At 41.2% G+C, this 26,516-nt stretch overlaps 3 protein-coding genes across 3 annotated transcripts in view; 1 reads left to right on the top strand and 2 right to left on the bottom strand.

Annotated features, from left to right (window-relative positions):
• Positions 1–13,159, top strand: part of LOC121608745 (solute carrier organic anion transporter family member 1C1-like) — a 30,349-nt gene extending 17,190 nt beyond the window's left edge. The window contains exons 4-15 of the mRNA XM_041940076.1: positions 206–338; positions 1,323–1,444; positions 1,537–1,683; positions 2,395–2,493; positions 3,638–3,886; positions 4,588–4,752; positions 6,319–6,514; positions 7,436–7,601; positions 7,913–8,085; positions 10,054–10,118; positions 10,350–10,467; positions 11,789–13,159. Coding sequence (XP_041796010.1) covers positions 206–338; positions 1,323–1,444; positions 1,537–1,683; positions 2,395–2,493; positions 3,638–3,886; positions 4,588–4,752; positions 6,319–6,514; positions 7,436–7,601; positions 7,913–8,085; positions 10,054–10,118; positions 10,350–10,467; positions 11,789–12,026 — 1,871 coding nt within the window. The 3' untranslated portion in view covers positions 12,027–13,159. The remainder of the gene's footprint in view (positions 1–205; positions 339–1,322; positions 1,445–1,536; positions 1,684–2,394; positions 2,494–3,637; positions 3,887–4,587; positions 4,753–6,318; positions 6,515–7,435; positions 7,602–7,912; positions 8,086–10,053; positions 10,119–10,349; positions 10,468–11,788) is intronic.
• Positions 13,111–21,852, bottom strand: dus4l (dihydrouridine synthase 4-like (S. cerevisiae)). The gene is given in 15 exon segments (XM_041940766.1): positions 13,111–15,085; positions 15,489–15,589; positions 15,754–15,856; positions 16,947–17,082; positions 17,172–17,319; positions 17,622–17,722; positions 17,964–18,081; positions 18,642–18,661; positions 18,956–18,962; positions 19,553–19,816; positions 19,971–20,197; positions 20,646–20,768; positions 21,032–21,149; positions 21,343–21,464; positions 21,728–21,852. Coding segments are annotated over 15 exon segments (1,749 nt in total). The 3' UTR covers positions 13,111–15,049.
• Positions 21,853–23,482: 1,630 nt separating this feature from the next.
• rflnb (refilin B) lies at positions 23,483–26,337 on the bottom strand. The gene is made up of 3 exons (XM_041941089.1): positions 25,761–26,337; positions 25,149–25,243; positions 23,483–24,895 (listed from the first exon to the last, which is right to left on the bottom strand). The coding sequence occupies exons 1-3, from the start codon at positions 25,959–25,961 to the stop codon at positions 24,577–24,579; spliced, it is 615 nt and encodes a 204-aa protein (XP_041797023.1). The 5' UTR covers positions 25,962–26,337; the 3' UTR covers positions 23,483–24,576.
• Between the last annotated feature and the right edge of the window lie 179 nt (positions 26,338–26,516).

Raw genomic sequence — 26,516 nt, 5'->3', positions numbered from 1 at the left:
CCGCCCGACGCCGCTTCATTGTCATGCCATCTCTCAGGTTTGCTGCTACACGCCATAAATAACAAACAATCTCTTGGAGCGCGATGACAATGCTTCACGTGTGAGAACACAAGCCCGTCTGCCTTTCAGATTAGCCACATTAGCTTAGAGAATGCACAGCCTCACCCTGAATCCCTGATATTTCTGCCTGGCTCCACCCTCGCAGGTAACCTGATGGTGATAGCTTTCGTCAGTTACTTTGGGGCCAAGCTCCACCGGCCAAAGATCATTGCCGTGGGTTGTGTACTGATGTCCATCGGCACCTTCATCATCGCTCTGCCTCACTTCATCATTGGTCGGTGAGTAAAAACAGCCCACAGGTAACAGAACACATCGATAAAAGCTGCACAAGAGCTACATAGCATATTTGTTTATCTCTTAATTTAGTTTTGTTGTTGATGTGCAACATGTTCTCATCCCAGGTCGTCAAATAGCGATACCACATTGTCACGCTCCTCTGCGTCTCATACAGACACACAAGGTACCCTATGGCATCTTTGTGCTTCACACATGGTTAACACTATCAAACGGTCGCTCCTGTGAAACCCTCTGTAATACTTCGTTACCATAAAGAAAAGATTGTGCAACGGCTGCACTTTGGTCAGGTGTAGGCACCAAAAGTATTTAGTTTAGTTTAGTTTAAGTACTAGGTTTGGGACGCTAACTAAACATTGGTCTCCTGGGTGAAAGTCCTGTGTGTGACCCACACCTCTACTCCATCCTACATGCCTCTGTATACTATGTCACCTTGTTCTGAGCTTTTCATATTGCAGTGGATGGATTTACATTGCAGGCAGCTGAAAGCCCACACACAGACACAGTGTGTGAGATGCTGAGGGGCGTGATGAAGTGTTGGCATTTGACGCTCTGGGAATGAGATCGGGATCTGATGTGATATATTTTTGCATGCGCGTTGACTGAACTGAAAATGAAACAGCCAATTCAATTAAAGACATGCTGAGACTCAATAAACAACCAGATAAAGTCTCACTGACACAACGGGAACACCCAGTACATACAGCACAATGCACAACAATGAATGTTTTAAGGGCAAATCAGGAGATTTGCATCTATACGACAGCAAAACATCATGTCAATATATCACACTATTTTCTATTTTACTTCGGGTTAGTATTCAAGTGAGGATGGTTTCACATTCCACTTTTTCCAATGTCCATACTGACATGTTGCTTACGAAAATCTACTTCCAGTCAGATTAACAGATTGCACCCTAAGACTACGTACAATTATTGGGTTTTATCTGTTTTCCATTTCGTGCGCAGCTATGAATTTGAAACATCGGTGCGGTGGGTCGTGAACTCAACAATGAACCCCTCTCCGTGTACGATGGGCTCACCAGCAGACCTGACCCAAGGTGGTAAACTGCCTGAAGTGCCAGCCACAGGTGAGCATTTACGCACGCACGCACACACGCACACACGCACACACACACTATTGTAGACAAGTAACGATGTGCTGACTCATCTTTTCCTCCAGGTTGTGAAGGCGAGTCCAACCTGTCCATGTGGATCTATGTGCTTCTGGGAAATGTCTTGCGGGGGATCGGAGAGACGCCTGTGCAGCCGCTTGGGATCTCCTATATAGATGATTTTGCTACTGAGGAGAATGCCGCGCTATACGTTGGTAAGAAAAACATCACTTTATCACTGAGGATATTCCATGCACATGATCTCCAAAATGTAATTTAGAAAATGCGCAGCTAGACTCCAGCACCAGTGCATCAATTCTACTCTTCTCATCCTTATGCATTAGTAATAAAGGTTCTCATTGCTGACCTGATACGGGGAAACATTTACATATATAAATATAAATTTACATAAATAAATAAACCTGATTGTATCAGATTTGGACAACAGCCTCTATAACAATCTGCACTCTGCAATCAAAACAGTTAATCAACCGCTGATTTCAGGGTAAAAATCCTTTATAATATGCACGTGGCGCACTTACTGCATGAAGCAATAATTGAAGTCTGGCTGCAGCCCAGCCGCACATGGCGAAGCAAACACAGCCTTGTTTATAGCACAGGACAGTATCTCACAATAATGCCACGCCTGCTGAACGCTCTGCCATGGGCAACAGTGGTGTTTTGCTAAAAATGAGCCTGTAGTGTCCTACAGTCGCAGATTATGAGTGCTACTGCAAAAGAACAAGCTGATTTAGCAAGTCGTTCCCAAACAATGAGGTCTTTAATACAGGCTGAAAAAATGTGCGTAGCGTAAACCAACATTTATGTAAAGAAAATGTGGCAAAATGTCTGTGCAGTACTATTATCTACAGTGTCTCATCTGTTAATACAGACAGCCAGAGTCCTAACTGTTTATCGTATCCTAGGCTGCGTGCAGACCATCTCAGTGGTTGGCCCTGTGTTTGGCTACCTACTGGGCTCCCTTTGTGCCAAAATCTATGTGGACATTGGATTTGTAAAAATGGGTGAGTTTAAACATTTCTAAGTATTTTAAGGTCAGACAGTTACGTGACTTCAGATTGCCTAGACAAATTTGATGTCATTAACTCCTCATCCTAGACTAAAGAGCTCATGTGAATGGATTTGAAAAATAATTCCTTGCTTTCACATCATCATATGGTGACTTACGCACCTCTGACAGCTTGTAAACACTGTAATTGTTTAATGTTAGTGATCAGAATAAACAAGAATAATAACTCTTTATATAACCGGTGGTTTCCCCGCAACTTATTGCAGATTCAATTTTTAATTTTGTAATACATCCATTCCACATCTAAATGTCTGCTCTGAAAAAGGCCTTTTCATTCATAAAACTGAGGCATGACATTATCAGATGTGACTGCAGGTAGATCTCAAGCAGTCCATGTACTGCTCTCTGAACAGGTGTACAAGATTAGCATCACTTAGTTAATGAACGGGCCACGGTGAGGGAAAAGAAGGACAAAGCCTTGTGATAGACTACAATCAAATAGAGTGCAGCAGAGGGAGAACTAAGGCAACAAAAGAAAAAAATAGAAAAGTAGCAGAAGACAGGACTGAAGAGAGGGAAAAAATAGGGAAAAGGGGATGGGTGTGCTGCACTGAATTTTAGGTGGGAGCTATGCTTCAAAAAGGCAACTTCAGTGTGTTTGTTTTCCTCAAAATATGTATTATAATAACAAAAAACCTCACAGCATTTGTCTTGCTTGGGTAATTTTAATTAAATCCAATGGACTGACAAAACTATATATAAAAAAGAGGGAATTATGACAAATAAGTAAACAGGTCAGAAGACCGTTTAACAGACAACTGAAAATAGATCCATTAAAAATAGCAAACCCAAGCCATAAAGTCTGGCATGTGTAATGAGCATGCTGACTACAGGTTGTTAGGGTTGTCTGATGCCCTCTGCCACTCCTTAAGGGCAAATCTGCCTCAAGCTTTGCATCCATTTAGTTGATTAGCCCGTCAAGTAAACAGAGTTCTGTAGGCCTTAGATAACCTGCTGAACTAAGTCAAAAACATAATAAAATTGCCCCCTGCAGGGTTTATATGTGGTCTGTGTTTAACAACAAGCCACAATCAACCTGAGCATTGATTCACGTCTCGTCGTCTGCACCCCCAACGCAGAAACTATCACCATCACCCCAGCAGATGCTCGCTGGGTGGGCGCCTGGTGGCTGGGCTACCTCATAGCTGGGGTCATCACCCTGCTGTCTGCCATCCCGTTCTGGTTTCTGCCCCGCTCCCTGCCCATGTCCGGGCCCCGGGGCCCAGAAAAGTGCACACCAGAGCAGACAAGTTTCATTAAAGACTCTCCTCTTCTGAAGCACAAGTATCCTGCAGACGACAATACGAGTTTCATAGAGATGGCCAAAGGTAAGGACGGACTTCGAGGTCAGCAGTCATTAAAAGATAAAATGGGCTATTTTTATACTCTGCGCTGGTAAACTATGTTCTCTGGAGGGCTATCTGAAGTACTGAATGCTTATTCTATTATGTGAGTCAAATAGTTTTTCAGATTCCAACAATGGTGCCTGTAGTTGTTGTTGTTCATAAATATTGATGATAGAATATTTTATACGCTTGAAGCCATTACACTGCATGTAGAAATGAATGAACTGAAAACAACACATAGACTGCACTGCTTCTCATCTACTTTTTTTTACAAACAAAAAAGTGTTCCATCACAATAATCCACAATATTGCCATAATCACATCATACTTCTACACATAGAGGCTTTAACATTGAGATTTCTTTCTGACTGATCAGACTGTCAAAACAATGGACTAATTTGACCAACTGAAAGGTGGCCTGAGGAGGTTTCATGTGAAAAAACAAAGGACCACAAATGAAAAATGTCCACATTTAGTGTCTCTCACCCAAACTCATTGAGTGTATCCTTTAGGAATACACTCAATGAAAATAGTGCGAAACCAACAGCAGGATGTAAATCATGTAAAACATTGCTCTATAGCACCCCTAGTGGCAAATAATTCCACATGCTACCTTTAAATTTAAAGTCACCACATGATTTTCACGCAGGTGTGTTTCAGTTCCGATTTGTACCCCTCTGCAGACTTTATTCCGACCCTGCGGACTTTGCTGGGACACCCCGTGTATTTGATCTACCTGTGTGTGACGATCATCCAGCTGAACTCCCTCATTGGCATGGTCACCTACAAGCCCAAGTACATCGAGCAGCACTTCAGGCAGTCCGCCTCGAAGGCCAACTTTCTGATGGGTACATGTGCTTTGAATATTGCTCTGTGTCACACAAGCAATTCGTGTACTACAACCTGTAAAATCGGCATACACCAGGCCCAGGGAAGGAATTTCTGCTTGGTTTACATTATATGGGTGAAAGAGCTCTCGGATGCGGCCACTTAATTCTAGTGTTCACAACATGCGCTGTAGAGATGACATATTTAACATGTTTATCATTCCAAGCCTTTTTCCCCTGTTAATTTGTGGTGTTTTGCATTTGCTGAATGAAGCAGAAAAAGCCCTTTGGAGGGGAGATACTGTTAAAGAAAGGAGAACTGTGTTGATTATGTTCTAATTATCCCACTAACCGCCACAACTGCAGAGACGAAAGCTTTGTGAATATGAAATGAAATATCTAACGAAGTTGGCAACATTAGATGAAAGTATCTACGTGCATGTGGTCTCATCAAGGGAGATGCCTGCACAGACCAGACTGGCTGCATATGAAAGAGAATGCATTATTAGTGACCAGAGCTAACGACATGGGTATAGATAAAAGACCATGCCTTCACATTGATGTTCAATGAAGGTATAAGAGAACAGACTGAAATAATAAAAAGCAGGGCTCTTCTCTGATCAAAGGGATTTGGAATTTGTGTCTTATTTTTTTCTCTGAAAGTGTCTCAGTAGCTTACTTGCACGCGTCATTAGCAAGCGTCTGAAAGCTTTGATACAATATTAAATCACATTGTCTGAGTTTGCTCAAATCCAGATTTAGCCTTTAAAGCACCAGTGTGAGGGATTCAGTGGCATCTGGCAGTGAGGTTGCAGATTTCAACCAACTGAATACCGCTCACCTCACCTCTTCCTTTCTAAGCGTGTAGGAGAACCTACAGTGGCCACGAAACGTGCAAAAAATGTGAGCAGCGCCCTCTAGAGCCAGTGTTTGGTTTATCTATTTTGGGACCCCGTGGAAGAGAACCCACTCCCTCTGTAGATATAAAGATCTAAGCAGGTCTAAGGTAACAAAAACACAAGACTTATGTTCAAGTGATTACCAAACAAGCAGAGGACATCCCCCAGACATTTAGGGGACGTTTATGACGTCCACCATTGGTCTGATACTCCTACCCAAAACCTAACCAATCATAACTCCTTGTGCCGACACCTAACCAGCCCAACCAATGAGGGCAACAAATTTGTAGTTGGGCATTCGTAACAAGGTATCGTTTGATCTGGTGTGATGAGTGAATGAGATGTAAATCAGACCTTTAGGGAACATTCCCAGACCTTCAGAAAAACATGTTGAGAACGTCCTGTTTTGGTCCCCTATAATGTTAATGAGGACATTAACAGGACTTTTCTGGCCTTGTGTATACTCACACAATAGCCTTGTGTGTACAGAAACACACACACGTACATATACTCATATACACACACATACATGTATATATAAACTAATGAAAACACTTCTGAATATCAGAATCTATGTCTGCCATATTCTGCCAATAAAGTCCCCTAAATCTCACACATTGGACCTTCAAGGCAGCATCTACCCTCGGGCAATATTGATCGTGTGTTTTGCTGTTTCTCTTAATCTTAGGTGTGATCAATATCCCAGCTGTGGCCCTGGGTATGTTTTCTGGAGGTCTACTGATGAAGAGGTTGAAGCTAAACATCATGGGAGCGGCCAAGTTTGCCTTTGGCACGTCACTGATCGGCTACATCCTGTCACTGTTGTTCTTCGCAATGAGCTGCGAGAACGCCAAGGTAGCCGGGGTGACGCTTTCCTATGAGAGGTGAGTCACAGGTAGTTAAACGGTGGGTTGGTGCTCTGTTGTCAAATTATGTTATTATGCTAAATTCAGCATGGCAACATAGTACAGACAGACCAGAACCCCGTGACAAACGTTAAACTGAGAGTGAGAATGTGGAGTGGCATCTTAGCAGAGCTGGCACCGGATGGGCGTAGGTTTCCATGGGGGCCACACATGAAGGAACAGCATGAGAACCGCTGACAGAACAAGCAGCAACATGCAGACTGCTGTTCAACACCGTGGCAACCGCTGGGTGATCGCAAGCTTCACCCGAGCCAGAAATAACATAACAGAGCAACAAAACAATCATCTCCTGTGTGTGCCCGATGCACCGCTGAGTCTGCAAACCGAGCTCCGGCGGCAGACACAAGTGAAGTGACACTGCCGACAAAACAGATGAAAAGCGGCCAGATGGGCGCAATGCGCTAATTAAGCGGCAGTGAATGTGCTATAGTTGGCACACGCAATCAAAGCCCAGCAGTCCTTGGGGTAAATAATATTTCCTAATGTTCCATTAACTCTGTATTTGCTTTCTCAAATGTGAACCCCACACTGACACCACCCACGTTTAAAGAAAATGCAAAATAATAACATGTAATAGTAAGTTTTCCTACATGATTTAAGTTTTTAAATATGTGCATATCCACGTGTGTGTGTGTGTGTGTGTGTGTGTATTTAGGAGAGGAAAGCGATATTATCATTAAAAGAATGCATCATTTACTCAAATACATTAAACTGTGCATCAGTTTCTGCTAGTAATATTGCTTTGGCCTTTATTTTACTAATGCATTACAAGTATGCTAAGCACTTAGCATTGGTATAATTATGTCAAGAGTACTACGACAAATTATGTAGTGACATTATAAATAATTGCCTCTAATTTGTGCTTTCTCTTGCTTGCAGCGTGGAGACGATATCTTATGATAAACACTCAGTGTTCACGGCCTGCAACTCAGACTGTTTTTGCTCGGCGAGTGACTGGGACCCTGTCTGCGGAGAGGACGGCATCACGTATGTTTCTCCCTGTCTTGCTGGCTGCACCAGCTCTGCCGGCACGGGAAAAAACACAGTAAGTTGTCAAGTTATAACAAATATTATGCATGGGAAATGTATTTATGGTTTTAAAACTCATAGCAGTGCGCGGGCTGCGGTCTTAGCGCTATGTGCAGTCAAAGACACTGTTGATGCCATTAAGCGTTGTTGTTAATGTTATCGTGAAGTATTATAAAAAGGAAAGAGTGGACAAAAATGTATAGACGTATCAGTCTGTTGTGACAGATGTTTAACGTCTGCTGCAGTTTGCTGTTTACTGTGCGGTCTCTGTGCATTTCTGTCCTGGTATACATGGTCACATGTGTGCGGCTATACATGTCTCTCCAGGTCTTCTCCAATTGTACCTGTGTCGGTGTGGCTGGTAACTTTACGGCCAGCACGGGTCAGTGCCCCCACACGGACGACTGTGACAGGATGTTCCCGTACTTCCTGGCTCTCTCTGTCATCACTTCCTTTATAATCTCCCTTGGGGGGACACCGGGCTACATGCTTCTCATCAGGTAAGATGGAGGACTTTGGCTAAATTACCGTCACTCACAATGCTACAAAGGGTGATATTAGCTTTAATGTCATCATGAGCGGTATTTCAAGTTTTGTATGTTTTGGTATATGTTGCATTTTCCAGATTCTCGACATATGAAATCATTTTACATTTGATATACTGATGCAACCTTAATTTGGGCCTAGAAGATGTGCACCCTGTGGAGCTTCTAGCTGGTGCTGATTTTCATTTATAGCCCGCAGATGCTGCTCGATGTTGATTCAGTGGCAGTTTTTATGTAATCTGCTACTTTGACAGGAAAAAATAGTACATTTATTTACATCTAATCACTTTTTGCAGATCTCGTGTCTGCTTGAGCTGCTCATTGCCCAAGACTCATGGGAGGTGTCACATGTATTAACAGTGGCTTTGTCAAAAAAAAAAACAACAACTGTTTAATCACATGATTTCTTGAGCTTTAAGCTCCTTGGTATGATGGTACTGGGTAGAAGAATGTGGCCAATTGAGAATCACTTAAATCCTTGAAGACCAATTTCTGATCTAATGTGCTCAAATCAGGTCAGTCAGGGAGACTCTTGAGTTAACAACTGAAAAGTGGAAATGCCTGTTGACTTTTTTGGGGGGGGGCTTTTTCTTGTAGCAAGAGCATCTTTCCTTACATCAACTGTCAAATGACTGATACAACAACTGATGCTCCTGACAGCTGTGATAGAAGGAATCACTCAGTAGTTAGTAGTTTTTAGTGGTTAGTCGTGTTTTAGAGATCTATACAAAAACGACTGGCTGTCAAAGTTCTAAATCTTGAAGCAGTGGGAGGCTGCAGCAGAATGTTTCTTAAATCTGAATTAATATTGTGTTATGAATGACGATAAATGACGGTCGGGAGTGAAACAGGGATCTCATCCCTCATTAATTTCCTAAAATGAATGGTTCTTCTGATACAGAAGAAATAGGTCATGACAATTGGTGCTGTATCTCTCCCACTCATTTTTCTCAAGGGGATCATGAGACGATTGGTTGTTCTGTGTTGCTGCCATTGTAATTATATTATTTTGTTACTTGTCAATTGCAGGTATGTGACTCATTACTTGGGGCAGTTCTGTCTGGCTGATTAGATCAATTTGCTCAAGGTTAAGTTCAAATCCTCTCGGATTCAGCGTTTCCTGACAGATGCATGGAGAGCAGAGAATGCAGTTCATGGAGTGGAGGCTGGAATGGGGGGTTTCACTCCTTGGCCCCACTTGATAGTACCTGTTGAACATGCATTCTGGAGTTTTTTGTGCCAGCTCCTGGTCCAAGACCCTACTAGTTTGACTCATGCACACATATTCATGCACATCCCTGTTTTAAAGAAAATAATTGGAATATAGACATAATGTTGTAGATTAAATACTAATATTTTAGGATTTTACCACAGGAATTGCACTGGAATAAACGCAGTATAGATGTAGCCCAAATCATGTTTTATGAACTAGACATAGATTCTCTTACACCACAGCACCCCCTGCTGGCTGATGCTCCACTTAACACAGAGACCCTGTGTACCGATGAGACCTTCTGTAGAAGCAGGATAGCACACCCGATGCTTTCTTTTATCCTCTGCTTTGTTCTCAACTTTTTTTTTCGATATACTGGTGTGAATTTTCCAGGTAAAAAGGTTTGCCGCCTACACGCAACACAGATGCTCACACACACTTAAAGACACAAGTACAAGATCTCCTAAAGCAGCAAGGAATGCACTGGCAGCAAACATGTTGAATGTTTGAAGAGTGTGTTACGGAGCAAGCTTTGTTGACATTATGTGTGTACATTGGTTTGTCTGAGCACGAGATGACTCTTGTTTTATTGGGTAAGAAAGGAACTTGAGTTGACTGGCCTTGAATGTGTTCTGTTTTGCGCTGTAGACATTTTCTAACTAGTTTCTGATGGTATATCCTGGAAAACCTACATTGTTTTCTTCTTTCAGGTGCATTAAACCACAGCTGAAGTCTCTGGCCTTGGGTTTCCATGCTCTGGCGACTCGTACACTTGGTAAGTCTCCTTCAAAACATACAGTATATCATCTGTCGAGCATGTTCCAGTGGCTCGAGGCCAAGATGCAAAACTTTCCTGTCGTTTGAGCCTCCGTGTGACCAAAAAATGGTTGAGTTTGCCAAAAATTAAGCCTAAATGTTTATTCTGACTGCTCTGAACAGCATTTGCAGAATCTGTTGAATCTGTTCTGGGGGATGTGGTGGTGAAAATATGCTTTTGGTCCTGCAGCGGGGATCCCAGCACCCATCTACTTCGGAGCAATCATCGACACCACATGTCTAAAATGGGGTCAGAAGAGGTGTGGGGGCATAGGAGCCTGTCGAATCTACAACACCACTGCCTACAGGTAGTTCTCACATTCAGGAACACGACAGAGTTTTGGTCATCTCTCATTTATTCATTAAGATCAGATTTTTTTTATATTTCACGTGGGAATGATTACAAGGTTTTGTACAAAGTGGAAATTGAACCAGATTAGCACAAAAACAACCACTGAGCACCTTTAGGTTGGTATATGTTTGACATGTCTGTTAACTTCTACCAGCGTGCAGTACAAAGCTTAAATAATAAGCCATTAACACTTGGAATGGTCAATGGCCAACTTTGAAGGAACTAAATCTGTGTTGAAGTCGCCGCTGCAAAGCTGACTCATAGTAGGCTCCATCTTTGTGTGTGTTTGCAGATATTGTGACTGCAGATTCCTTTGACATGTAAAATAATTTTGTTTGTGATCTGTCTCATGTTGCTTTAAGGATTTAATCCAATCCACAGATTGCCTGACCTCGTTTTATGTCTCTCAAAACTTCCTCAGTGCAACCGAAGCTATTATGAGCCACCTTTGGTAGCATTTGCAACAGTAATAAACACTAAGTGTTGGTGAAAATATATTGCAGAGGTTTTCAAACTGTGAGGCATGTGAACCTCAGACAGAGAGAGAGGGAGTTGAAGAGACATGAGGTGAAAGGGACAGGTGGATGCCAGTGATTTAAAACAATGGGAAACGACTTATTTTACGTTGGCCCCACAGCGGCTCTGGCCCAGCTCACGGAGGCAGTGGCAGTTTAAGTACTATAAAAGTTATCATCACCTTACAGGAATTTGCTTTAAATTTGTCACAACTCAGTCACATCTGAACATGCACACATGATAAGATAAGATTCAGGCTAACTTACACTTGACAGCTGATATCATTTTCCTCGATGACCATCATGACTAAATGTCCATTAATCCGCTTACGAGAAGAGGAAAGATGATCCTTATAAGTCCAGAACTGGCCTGAGAATGATCATATTTTTAAGTTTCCTTGAGCATGAAAGTAATCTCTTGACACTCATCTCTACATCAATGGTCATGTTTCAAACAGGAACTGCTAATATGTGTTTCGCATATATTAATGGTGCCAAAATGGAAACAAATATAGGCTAAAAAAAAAAAAAAACAGGCTCAAATTACAGCCCACAGCTGAGTAATTAACTCCATAGAAAAATGATGCTTTCTTACATCTCAAACATTTGTTTTCCTCTCCCACCCCCAAAATGGAAGTTAGCCTTCACTGAAACTCAGTCCTTCCTCTCCCCCATTCAGTTCCTCCTCCTGCTTTGTCCAGCGTGTTGTTAAAAATCTAATCTTTACCAAACGACATATCTGTTTTTACATCCTAACCTCAGGATAGCATATCTGGGTCTGACTCTGAGCCTGCGGACTATCTCATTCATCATTTGCATCCCGGGCTTCATTCTGCTCAGTCGACAGCTGAAGAAGGAGGAAAGAAATGGCATCCATGGAGCTCTGGCCAACGGCGGGACAGAGCTGGAGGCGCTCAGGAAGGAAGAGTTTGTGATCTCTAATTCTGACCAATCACAGCAAACCTCAGACAGCAGCACAGACAGGGAGACGCGGCTGTGACAGCAGAACTGACCTTCCTCGTTTCCCACACACACACAGACACACAGACACACACACACACAGACACACAGACACACAGACACACACACACACACACACACACACACGAGATTTGCAGGGAATCACATGTTGTAGCCGATCATCTCACATAAAGCATAAAATCTATATTTGTACTACTGGACCTGTGAAGGCTTTGTGAATTTGACAGAAATTTGATATAACTGAAATATTTCTTGAATGTACATGCTGTTTTTTTCCTTATAAAGAAAAGTATAAGAGGATTTTTCTTTTTTAATGGTGGCACAAGAGATTAGACAGGAAATGTGACTTGTACAGACTGCTACAAAGAAACAGAGTAATTCTGAAAACCAGCACTTAGGAAGCTTTTTTCTTTCTAAATTAGTTTTTCTTCCTGACATCCCTGTTCCCGAACAGAAGAGGAGAAGTGGCCTTATTAACCAGAGGCACTAAACTTAAACAAAAATATAAGGACGAGGAAAGTAAGGCCTTCGAACGGACAGAAAGGGAGGATGTTCCTTTTCAGAATTCTAAATAGAGAAGAAAACTGTCGTGGAAGTATGTGTCCCAACATGTATTTCAGTAACTCTTAGAAGGCTTAGCAGTTGTTGATTTGATATGTGCCTCATTCACTCAACAGTTACCTCTAAATCACACGTGTCATCTGTCTTGCTGATGGTGGAGAGGAATTTTGTAACATTTTGAACAGATATTTGAACTCTACTTTATTTTTACGGTTAGATTTCAGACTGAATGTACATCTTTGCACTCATTTAGAAAAACAAATGCTTCATTTCTGACTCTTTAAAATTTTGTCTTTCACTTTAAGCCCAAAGTCAGGTCTGATTGTATCGCAGTTTGTGTTGTGTGCTTTAGGTGTCAGCTTGTTCCTTTGGCATTCATACTCACTAAAAATGGAAAATGTCTTTTAGTGGGATCTGCTTACCTCTTTGTCTGGTGCTGCTTGGATTTCAATATGGATGTCGTCCATAAGTGGGCAGGACCATATGTTTATGGTTGTGTTTGAGCTCTGCCTTCAGGTTTCCAGCCATTGTCATACCCTATGTGTTATTGATCAGTCTCTTTAAGGTTCCGTTTTTTTTTTTCCCTGTATTTTTGCACATGCATGATCTCCTGTTCCAAAACCCATTTACAGAAACCTCATGGTCTAATTCTTAGGTTTTTCCTATCACATTTTATTCTCATAAAAAGCTTCATCCCAAATTTAGAACACTATTGTGTGGATTCTGTCAAAATAATTCCTCAAAGTAAAATATATTGATTAGCTACTGTATCGCAAAACAATTGTTTTCAAAAAATGATACTTTTGTCTTTGTAAATGTGCAGCGGATTATCAAGACTTTATCGCCCAAATGGATATGTACCATGTTGGCAACTTACAGTATGTGGTGACTGTATTGTCTTTTGAATTCAGGTTCAGTTTCAGGCACAGGTGAAGAATAGACTCAGAGAGGAGCAGCAAGTGGTATAGAGGAAGGAAGTCATTATCTCACTAATGTAAGGCATTTAACTTGCATTAAAGAAATCAGAATGTAAATAACTTTCTTGGATTATTTTTGTAAAATTTCAAAGGATATCTTAAATGTAATACTAAAATAAAACTTTTAATATCCAATCAAATTATGTGTTGGTGGTATGTATTCAATGTGCCAATTATTCAAAACGAGGCAGAGCATGAAGAAGTGTGTGTTTGTTAAACAAAATGTACTACATCCAAATAAAAAAGGCACGTTTAGCAGATATTTGTCTAAATCAGAGATGTGAGAACACAACTCCAGCAGGCGTTTTGCAAATACATGACCTGAACTGTGGCAATAAGCTATTTATTTATCATAAAAAAGGGGGGCGGGGGGATGTTGAAGCATCCAATGATTACATTTTCAACACCTCTGTCTGGAAAACTCAAATCTAATCATCAGAGCATCCTCTTTTCATGACACATATAGACACAACTTGCACTGACCCAAATATGAACGCTTGAAACTTGCAGTGGAGCAAATTTACAAGTCTGAGGCTTCTGTGGCTCAGAAACATACACAAGACATATCTGAACTCCTACCCGTGACCCAGATTAATCTTTTTTATTTTATTAAACCTTAACTAAGATTATAAGTGGTTGAATCCAATTCCATATCCCGACAGATATTCAGTTGTAATATATATCCACGGATACATTGGATTTTAAGGAATTAAGGAAGAAACTAAAGACAAAAGAACATTAAGAAATGGAAATCTCCCATTACTATCATTCACCACCTCTACTTAGGTAAAAAAAAAAAAGTACAGATTATCAAGTGTAAAACAACAACAGTTAAGGATAACTTCTCTAGGTGCAGGTGCACATGCAAAATATATTTGAACAGCCATGTAAGCACAGACTCATTTACATACAGCTATCAAGCTCAAAGTGGGTGTGGCAGGTGTCCCTGCTACATACACCATTAAAGAAACAAAACCTTTGTATCAAAATACATTCATAGCTGTTGACCACAGCGATAGAGTGCTCTAGCTTCTGACAAATCTTCTGCTCTACACGGCACACTTGGCTAAAAACAAATGAGACAAACCATAAAACACCACCCATCCTTGTTGCATATTCCCTTAACATATTAAGGGCTCTGTGATCAGAAATGGGCCGATTAACGGCTGAATTCTCAGCAATTACCTTGCACAATTAATCTGCCTGATCGAGTGTGCACTTGTAAAAGCAATCTGCTTAGTCACACTGTGCCAAGCAGAGGCAGGACGCCATCAAATGGTACTCTTTGCATTTAAGCCAGTCTAGTGCCCTCATAAAACTTCACCTTTAAAACCATCACTGTTATCAGCCAACGTGTGTACCTCAGAGGAGTCAATCCTAGTTGTGTGATATGTGCTGTGACACGAGGTGTTGCATGAAGATAAAGCTCGTGTTGCAGTGGCTCTCTCGGGATTGGGGCCAAGTTGCCTGATAATCACTTCAACCTTTAAGCATTTAACGATTGCTAGTCGTCCTTTTTGTTTCCACTATCTTGAAGATTCTGGAAAGACAAAAAAAATGAAAAGATGAAAGGGTCAGCTGATGTGGTGTGATATTATGTAGGGCCATATTAAATGTGTTGGGGTTTTACTAAACTTGAAAGAAGAAATTGATTTTCACAACTAATAATGAAAGAATATCTCTTCCGTTTATCGACTGTAAATCCAACCTCTGTGTTTCTTTAGTTGATCCTGAAAATTGATGGGATTTGTTGTCCTTCGCCAGTATTAACAACACTGACTTAGACTTAGACTTTGAGTTGATGATGAAATAAACATAATTATGGAGAGGCCATGCCTCCAACCTGCCTGATGCTTATCAATTTGAATGTCACTCTGAAATTGTCATATCTAGTGAATGACCCAACAAGTCATTATCCTACAGTGTTTCAGATTTAGCATCACCTGAAGCTCCTGATGCTCTTTCAACAGCCTGTCGTACTCCCTGGCAAGGCCCTCCATCTGCTTCTTCATTGCATCTGACTCGGACTGCGAGTTCTTCAGGGCTGGAGAGGAAGCAAGCATCCATCAGCACAGGGCATCCACATTGTCTTTAGCTACCAGAAGTGACAAGTTTACAGTCTACAGCTCTTGTATAAACTTTCCTGCGGTCAAAATATAAATTTAACATTAACACATGTATAAAAGCAAACATTACATGGATACTGACCATCTACTGAGGTCTTCAGCTCTTCTTTCAATTTCTCCACGTTTTTCCTTAACAGCTCCATCCCCTCTGCGGTAGCCTTATCACCCTTCCCTTCCATCAGAGTCTGAAATACATCAAGTACATGAAATAAAGTTTTTCAGCTATGTGCAAATGCGGTATGAAGAGTTCAGAGTGTGTATTCACATCTAAAGGTGGATGATGAGGGGAACCAAACTAAGTGTGGGGGTTAGCTCAGTGTCTCAAACAGAAGTGGTATAGTCTAAAGATGTATTGTTCACAGGCCACTTTGTGAAGGCAAAACAGCGCAATTCCAGGTATCCCAAGGTATAAAAAACTGAAAAAAACACAAGTTCTATCAAACAAAGACAGCTTCCGACATAATTGTGAATAACAGGGTTGGTGACAGAAGACAAAAACAATATGTGATCACAACTCAAATAACTGAGGGGTTATGCCTATCTGAGTCTGAATGTAATCTTGACAAATCAGCGGAGTTACAATGATAAGCAAACCAAAAAAAAACAAACAAAAACCCTGCAACACCTCATATCTGCTGTTAAAATTTTAACTTTTAACCATCTCATTCATTAATAGTACAGTCTGAGTCTATTAGCTTGTTATATTTAGGAACTGTCTGATGCAGACTTTGCAGTTGTTGTTCTAACCAATCATTAATCTCAAGGGCTGAAAAATTCAGTGCCAAACCTGCAGCTCCTCTCATGGCCACTTGAGGCTGGCTCCAAAAGCGACTCAACCCCCATATTAAAATGCTCAACTTAACAGCCTGATACAAAAAACAGTTTTGGTCTCTATAGCTCCTTTTCTCCTTCATGACAGCTGTACAGGGGGTGAGTTTTGATATAACTCACTCGTTTAAATTATATTAAGGCTTCTTTTTATGCAAATTTATGTGGGTGGCTGCAATGAGTGACAGCTAGCCGCTAGCTTTCAGCAACCAGGCTTCATTCGACCCATTCTGCTTCCACCCATGCTCCACCTTATTGCCCATTCTTGGATTAGCCGGGAGTCCTGCAAAATCAGGCACGGCCAAGTTGTCGACGGCCAGAGCCACTATCACTAAGCTTCACGATGGCTCTTCAGGAATCTATGGATGGAACGAAGACTACATCCATGGTTTTACACATTCTATGGTTCTAACAGCTGTGATTTGACCCAACCAATGTAGAGCCTACCTGTTTCAGCAGCTCATTGTCCTCCATGTATTTCTTGGCAGCCTTGTTAGCACCGTCAGCCTGTGCCTGAAGAGCAGCCGTGGTGCTGGATACTGATGCCAGTTGGTTAATCAAGGTGATCACTCGCCTCATAACCCTGCAAAAAGACACAAAATAACAGTTAACTTATTTTCATTGATTATTGATCTGTCCTCAGAGTATCAATGTGAGAGAGCAAAGACTCACAGCCAGAGGAAGACAGCAAAGCCAGAGATGTAGAGGTTCCTCTGGGCTCTGAAAAGCTTCATGTGCAGGTGATCATACATGTTCGGTTGCAGCTTAGCATCTGTGCCAACTTCTTTACCTGAATATTTCCTCACCTCACGCACTGCATCTGAAGAAAAATATGCAAAAACTAAACAGTTAAACCATTTCAAATATGCACCATAGTCCTGTAGCTTTCAGTTTTGAACTTTTGCCAACCATTATATGGTCTGATTCTGTTACAAAAGTCAAACTGCCGACAGTGCAGCAAATCCCCCAGTCTGCCCCCAGGTCACTGTTGATGTTTCGAAACGCAACAGTTCACACAATCTCAAGTGGTCAGTGAGCAGGTCACAACTCCAATTTGGAGCTATAATCTACAGTATCCACAAGTCTGTATGAAAATCTTAACACCCTTTATGTTTCACTTACCAAGGAAGAGAACAATAAGTACAATGATCATTGTGAGAAACACTTTGTTCCATATCCATGTCAGACTGTTCCATATCCTCAGGTGGAAAATACTCTGCCATCTGCAATCACACACACAAACACATAATCACAACCCTATATAGGCAAGAAGTAAAGAAGTATGTAACAACATGTCCCTGAATCACTCACTGTGCAACATACAATCACAACCTTCTGCAAGATCACCAAAATTGACAGTTGATTTGTTACTGCGTATCCCTTGCTTTGGATTTTAATTAAATTGATCACAAGCCATTATGTATTAATTCAAACATGACACACAGATATGAGTCTGTTATTTACCTCCTGGCTGAGATGAAGGGTAAACAGAGGATGACAAGAATGCCAATTTCCACATAGAGAAAAAGGGCCACAGCAGTCCACTGCAGCGTCATCTCTACTGAAGGTCTCTGAAGATAACCTGATATAAACATGAAATGTTACCGAATTACAGGTTAAAACAACAAATATATAAATAAATAAAATTAAACAAAGAAAGAAACTATCAAGATAATTCTCAATCGGTACAGTTGGGAGGTTTAGCTAGCGTGTATGGCTTTTCTTCCACTTGGACAACAATACAGCCTCTGTTGAGAAAAATTACTTAATCTCTTTATCCACTCCTTTCACAGTTCACATATCTTAACGTAAACTCACAAAGGCTAAAGTCAAGTCTGTCAAACTCTTGCCATTATAATACAACTTATTTACGTTACACCGTCATCAAAATCAATGTGTGACAGCAAATGCTGTTTATATGCTTATTTGAGGCAAACACCCATAACAGTAGCTTTTGTTTTTCAAAAAGACTTTAATCGTTTCAGCTTCTGTCCATGTTCAAAACCACAACGTTAAATCCAATGCTCCGTTGACACAAACCAAAACAGCTAAAGCTAGCTAAGTAGTTACGCAGTTTGGAAAATGGCAATACGGCAAGTATCTAAGTTCATATTACAATTCAGACATAGATACAGAACTTACCAGCAAATCGAAAATAATGACTGAGACAGAATGACTTCAGCTAACTTCAGAAATCATCCACAGCAACGCTTTCCTTCCTGTTTCCTGTTCCACAATCACCACGCTCGTGTCAGCACCGGCTAGCGCTCGCTCGTGTGAATGACTCAACTTCCGGTTTCGATTTAGCAAATAAAACTAACTTCAAGATCATGTTGATATTTCAACGTTAAACTTACTTTAAACGTTTTTCATTCCATTTTGTTATTAGACATTCATATCAATTAATTAATATATCCGGTTTGAAAGTTTATTGTCTGTTCAGACTTTACCTTTACCTTTTACCTTCAGGACACAAACCTTGACTTGACTTTGAAGGCAAAACTACAACACATCCGGCATATTCCTTCGGGAGGTTAATGGCAAAACTAAATTTACATTCAATTATGCTCGTTTCCTTTGACTCAATATTTTTATTCATTCTGCTGCTAAAATTGCAATGCATAAAGAAGTAATCATCCATGAAGTTGATACAAGTTACCTAGCTTGCTGTCAGGAAATTAATCATTGCACCGCTGTCTCCTTGTACTTTTTTTTTTTTTTAGCATTTCTTCTATTGACCTTTGAATATTCTTCATACATGATGATCTTATTGATGAAACTGATAAAAATTCTTCTGATCTTTGTAATCATGTTACATGTGCTAAATATCGCATGAGAAGCCTCAGTATGCACTTAAATGTACACCTCACAGTTTAAGACAAACATTAATAATAACAAGGTATTCTGTTAACATGATACTGTTTACATGGACTGGATAAAATAAAATTCTGCAGTAATAAAGAAGAAAGACATCAGCTTTACAGATTTATTTGGCATTAAAATAAGGCAAAAACAAAAAGCTAAAATCAATTATAATACATTTCAATATGTACATGTTCCCAGATCATGCACTGACCCGTATGTGTTTTGGAGGTAATCGATTACAGCTGAGGTACTGGACAGAGAATTGAACACTTTTCTCTCAGGCTGGGAGCTGACCCTCTCCAACATGTAGATTAGATGGTGGTGGAAGCAGGTGAATGGAGTGCCCTGCTCAATAGAGATGTCCACCCAGTCCCATATACACTCCAATGGAGTATCCTCATAGCCAGTGAACATGGCGGGGTTAGCAAGTAATCCCCGTGCAGCCATCACACCTAATGAGCAAATCCAAACAAACAAGAAATTAACAAATTCAAAGGCAATATTGTCATTTATGCACCTGTAATAACTTGATAAGTGTACTTAATTCAAGAGTGAAATGTGTTTTGAACACATTTCACTCTTGAATTAAGTACAAAACCAACCTACCATCCACACCAGTAAGCTGGTGAGTAGACTCCACATCTCGGAGGTACTTTATGTCCCCATTGGCAATGACAGGGACGGATACGCTGTCTTTGATTGTCTTTATGGCATCATAATGGACTGGCTGGTGGCGTTCATCTGATGTACGGCCGTGGACTGTTATCCACGACACACCGGCTGATTCAGCCTTCTGGCACAGATCCACCGTCTGTCTCAGGTCCTTGTGAATTCTATGGGTGATGTGACATTCTTTCATTACTATAATTATCATTAGGTTATGACCCTCATTTTCACACAGTTAGATATAGGTACATGCTAAAAATAAGAGAATATGTATTTTGACATACAGTTTTAAAAATCTGTTAACAATATGTCATTTGAGAGTATTTCTTTAAACATAAACAATCTTGACAAAGATCACACTGATCTTTTTTTCTAATACTGACCAAGACTACCACATGGTACACTTGACAGTTAGAAGTTGGTCAACAAACTACTGTATGTATTGCTCAAACTGCTTCTAAATAACCTTAAACCTAGTTTGGTATTTCTCTCCTACAATGTCTTACAATGTTACTTATCTGCCAACATATTCACAGATACTACTATATCTGGGATAAGTTAGTACAATGTCAATGTCAACCTGGTTCAGGGTTGTTGTTGTTGTTTTTTTTTTACCTGATTTTGATTGAGGCTGTATAGTTTGGATTGTCCACTTGATTTCTGACATGTTTGACCATGTCTTTTACAAGTTCAGGCTTGTTGATGAGACATGCACCATAGCCAGCTGACATAGCCCATCTGAAGACACAACAACAAAGCTAATCAAACAACCAAGATAAAACATTGCAAGTATGTTAAGGGGCCACAAGGTTCAATAGATTTTTTGTCTAATTATCCATCACAAGCACTCTGTTAGTATTCAAAATTAAATGGATTAAAACAGAGGTATATACATTACCATTACATATAAATAATTCTGCTATTAAAATGCTGAAATAACAGAATAATAAAAAGTGAGTGGGGGCCAAAATGTGATCACAGCCTATTGTCAGTAGTTGCACCTTTGGGGACAGCCACAGTTGAGGTCAACTCCATCTGAGAAAGGTGCTACCACACAGGCTGCATCAGCCAGAGTCTGGGCATCATGGGCAGCAAACTGCACTATTAGGGGCCGATCATCTGAGAAGGAAAAGGAAAAACAAACAAGAGTGATCAGAAAGGTCTTCTTAACTTATGTCAATAACAAAGCTCACGATTAATAACACATTCATTCTGACAACCTTGTGTAAAGATGTTGTGCATTAGAAGTGTTGGTGCACCAAGACATTATGATGGTACATCATTACAGCTCATATTGCATGTTGCTACTTACGTTCATTGGTAGTGAATTCACTGTCTCTGGCTTTGACAGATCGCATGAAGTCAGACGCAACTATCATTGGGGTGAAGCAGATATCACAGTTGTATTTCCTCACCAAGGACCTGAATGCAAGCCTATGGTGACAAAAAAATACTCTATTGACCACAGTGTGCAACAGACAAGGACAATAAAAGGTAGTTGTGCCTAATATAGTGCACTAGTGTTGGAAGCAGGTGAGCAGAGCCTTGATGTAACACTTGACAATTAAAGGTTAAATGTTATAACGTATGCATTTAAATCGAAGTGTTTTTCTCCTTGAATTTTACATGTGGTTCAGTACTGGAAAACAACAAAAGGTGATATCTACCATAATTGAAAGAACACAGACTCCACTTACTTTGAATATCGAACCATTGGGGCACATATTTTCAGCACCTTTCCCTTTTCAAACATGTCCATGATACTCGTGTTGCCATTAGAAGTCTTCATTATTCTCACGTAGCACTGCTAGCCAGCTAGCATAACAAGCTAACACGCCAAATATCCAAGAGCCGAGCGTCGTTTCAGGATAGGTTCTGTCGTCTGACATCTATTTCATTGTTTCGGAGACGAGAAGAAAGTCGATATGTATCGTAAAATCCCACACGTTCATATAAAGCTACACAAACACAGCTAGGTTTACTTCAGAACAACACTAAAACAACGACGCCTGAGTCCACCATGCGGGAAAAATATGTGGGCGTGTGCGCTGAACGCTTACGTCACACAACGCAATCTGTATGTTTATTTTATTTTATTAAATACATATTTATTTTTCAGATCATAAACATCCATTGCCAATATAATTAATTTAGAATGTGCATGACGATGTAATTATTATATAAATATTTAAATTGTAGTTCGATACCACCTCTCCATATCTGCGTCATGGCCATTCATGCAATGCTGCCTTCAAGTTCTGCAGGGAAAAGGTAAACTCGTGTTTTTGAAATTACTAACGCACATAATATGGCCTTCCGCTTGTGGAATTGGAACAACTTGATGAAAAGGGGCTCATTACACACATGCAAATTAATTCTTGGTCCTCAAAACGGCCTTGCTGGTTTGCTTTAAACAGTAAACATGTTAAACTACTTATTTTTTTATTTTTTGCTTTCTGCACCATACAGACAATTCTGTTGTCATATTTTTTTTATATTTGCCCTTTTTCCTACTTTGTGCAGCAACTGCTGCGCAAGAATGTACCTGACAAACTCAGCACCTGGAAAAATTCTCAAGAAACATTGAACTATGCAAGAACAAATGCTGCACTTAAGACAGTCAGTAGAAGAGACTCAGAAGTCAAAGGATTACAGAGAGGCTGTGAGTTAGATAAAAAATACATATTTCTGGCAGCTGTCAGAGGTTTTCTGATTTTTGTGATTTGATTTGTGTCACTTTGTCATTATAATCATTTACAGTGACTACTACAACAATTTTCCCTGATAATACATTTTCTTAAGACTGGGGCAGCATTTGCATTATTACCTGCTATATGTGTCTAATGCCCTGGCTATATATGGTGGAATTTTGATACCGGCACAGTTGCATGTTATCTCACTTATGGCCATTTTCCAGTGCCTCTATTGTGTAGTGCAGTCAACAGAAAATCTTTCTAAAGCAAAATTAAGATCTATAATGTTAGACATGTGGTCTGAAGCAGGGAACCAAAACTGCTCTGGAATGAAAGCAAATTCCCTGTAGTATTTCCCCTCTCCGACCACAGGAGGGCATCAAAGCAGCACGATTCTCGTCTCTAAAAGGAACAATTCAACCACAAATGTTATCTTCCTGCCTGAACAGACTGACAGCACATCCATCTATGCAGATTGTTTTAGTGTGATTTGCTGAGGTTTGAATATATCATTCACTCAATGGAATCTGACTTCAGTCAAAGCATCAAAAATGATTAAAAACCACGTCAAGTACAGATATATGTGATTTTCTCTGGGCGAGGCAGGAAAGACGTGTCTCATGCTCACGCATTTTTAAGAACTTATACCTGCCATTCCTGTGGTCAAATTTTGTTAGTGTGTTTGTGATTTTCGAGGCCAAAATAATGAATAATTACCTCTGCAGTCACCTTTAAAAAAAAAGGACAAGGACAACCATCTCATAAAACACACAAGTACTGAACTAATGAACACTTTATTTCAAACTGGCACTGAAAAAGAGACTAATACCAAAAACAAGCATCACAGATACATCAATAAGGCAGAGAGGCCATCACGAAAATATGCCTTGCCGTGTCTGTGGAGAGACCCGTGAATCAGCTGATAAAAATCTCACAACCTAAAAACTTCAACAGAATAAATACAATTTCAATCCAAGTCAAGCCGAAGAATGTGATAGCAGTGGAATGCAGCTTGTATTTTCACTAGTAAGCTCGTGAGTAATATCACAAATACAATCCACTTCTCAGTAAACTCCACACACTCAAGATCCATCTATACTACCTACTTAATCGGTTTGTTTGAGCTTACGCAAGTTCTCTTCATCTACCAACATTTACATAATACAATATGAATCGCAGCCTAAAACAGTGGCCAGAGGGAAGGCATGGGAAGAGCTTAGCTTGTGCTAATGTGCAGAAATACATAATACCCTGTGAAGAAAGTATATTCACCACAACCTCTGTACAGTGTGGATAAGTTAGTGATTCCTTAGCATGCACCCAAACTCCAGCACCACATTTAATTGCCCTTCCTCTCCCTCACATACCCGTCCGTCACACATACAGTTCTAAAAGCACTCTTCTCTAGGATTACAGACAAATTCTTTGAGCTAAGGCGGGCCTCTTCGTTCCAATTTAAACCAATCACTCTGCATACTTGACCAGCTTGATGTGACATGAGGAGCGTGAGAAAGTCTTCTCATCTCCATATGAGTTGACCTTAAAAAAAAATAAAAAAATCAAACATCAGCATGCCTCTGGAAACCAACAAGCTGCAAAGTGAAGCATTTAATGAAATATCCATTCCTGATATGGGCTGATGTCTTGTCACCTCTGATTTCTGAAATATTGCAGCACAGATGCTTCCTTTCCACATCTTGGGAAGGGACCTTAAAAAGGATAACAGGCTACACAAGTGTAAAAAGACAAAACAGCAGGTCAGTGGCAGCCAGCCTCGGGGGAGTTACAGTATTGGGGCCTTGGGAATAACCACACTTATGTGTCCCCAGCCACCTGTCAACCCCCTCCCACCCTCACTGAGGTAGCTCTCTGCGGCCAGTCGCCTCCAGTTCCACACTGGAGAGGAAACGCCTGGATAGCCGGTGGCAGTCGTAGCTCAGCTCCGTGGTGTAGACCGCGCTGGTTTTCTTGGGGTAGATGATGGTGGTACTCTTGAAGTGCTGCGGCCGATGGCGAGGCTGGAACTCCAGCTGCGTCTTGTAGTGGCGCCAGGTACTGTGGGGCATGGCCATGATGGTCTGCCTGCAGTGTTCAAGGCCCTGGCCCCATGGCTGCAGGGCCACGCCCTGGATGAAGTGGCGGTCCGAGTTGTAGTGCACGGATGAGGTGTATCTGTGGAGGAGGGAAAGTGGAATGGTTTCACTTGGCACAGAAGTATGGATCATCTATTACGCTACAATGCAAAGTCTATCCAAGTCCACCGTCCTCTTGTTCACACACTTTGCAGTTGTTTGCCTTCTTGGTGCACGTTAAAGCACAAATACCACAGCCTGCATGTCCTCATGGTGTGCCATTTCTGTAATGCCTATCTTCACTCCTCTGGCAGGTCCAATGCTGCACAGAGGTCACATCAAAGCCAACCCACCTTACTTCCTTTGCAGGTAATGGATCAAGTGCTATGCCTTCCCCAAAGGACAACGGTTGTAGTTGCTGGAATGACCCAGTGGGTAAAACTGGAACCTGCAATGCAAAAATCAGACTCACTGTCAATACAAAAGGGAGCCAATACTGGAAGCTCTCGCTGGCCCAGTTCAGCGCTGAAATGACCCACTTTCTTCAGCTGGCCAGAACATGCAAGCCGGGACGTGTTATTGTCAAAGGACTCTCACAAGCATTTGTTTTGTTAGACTTAAGATTGGCTCATAGGTAGTCAGCAAACAATGGGCACGGTGTGATTGTGCCAGCAACAATGTCAGAGCTAACTTCCTGTGCAGGCAGTGGCACAGTTATTCCAATGCAAGGCTAAAATACCCCACAACATCAAGCTGTGCATTTGTGGAAACCATCAAGCTTCCATGCGTGGAATGGTGAATTCCTAACAGTACGCCAATTCTTCCAGATCAAATTGCAAGTAATGGAATGTACTGGCATATTAAATAAGAAATGTCCAGCTGCAATTTGTGGTCGTCTGCCTTTCTGCAGAGGGAGTTCATACATTGCTTAGAACAACATATAGTCAGGAAGTCGTGTTACCTACCAGGGAGCCCCTTCCCTCGTCTTCAGACACCGGGCTCACGCCCCCGGCTTTCTCCGCGCACGCAGGCAGCAGCCAGGCGCTGGGGCTCGGGCTCGGGGGTAACCCAGAGTCCGGGCTGTCAAGTCCTCTATCAGCCCTGCAGCTCATCACATCCAGTGGGTCTCCTTCACATACATTTGGCAAGTTCAACCTGCCAACCATTTCTGGTTAAAAGTTGCAAAACTCCAGCGGGTAGAAAACGCAGGTTACGAAAGAGAAACACTTCCAGATTGCAGTTCCGTAAAAGGTCCTCGGGTTTCGTTTTACTGCAGAGTCCCCGCGGTGTTACCGCTAACCTCTTCCCGGACAGGATGCACGGCTGCCCGCTGGAAATATAATCACCCGGGCGGTAATTCAGTCCCACGACCGCCACCAGCACAGACCTTAAAACCGCTTCACAACAAGAAAACTAAACGCTATCCTTTACTTTAACATCTAAGACTATCAAAGCATGACCCAGGTCCGCGGTGAGTGGGTGCTGAAGAGTTGAGAAAGTTTGTCCACTAGTGAGGGTGTCCTGCCGCCCGCGGCTCGTCTTCAGATCCACAAATATTAAGAGAGGAAACGCCTTTTGAAGCACTTTCAGGCTCCTGATTGGCTGGTGGATAAGTGGCAACCAGACACGGAGCTGGTCATGGGAACTTTTCCAGAGGCCTCATTCAAAAGCGGACCCTGGTAATAAAATAAAATAAAATAAAACACAAAAAATAAAACAAA

This window comes from Chelmon rostratus, chromosome 7 (genome assembly GCF_017976325.1).
Source record: "Chelmon rostratus isolate fCheRos1 chromosome 7, fCheRos1.pri, whole genome shotgun sequence".
Taxonomy (NCBI): domain Eukaryota; kingdom Metazoa; phylum Chordata; class Actinopteri; order Chaetodontiformes; family Chaetodontidae; genus Chelmon; species Chelmon rostratus.
Note: the sequence above shows the minus strand (reverse complement) of the source record. Positions and strands in the feature narration are given on the sequence as shown.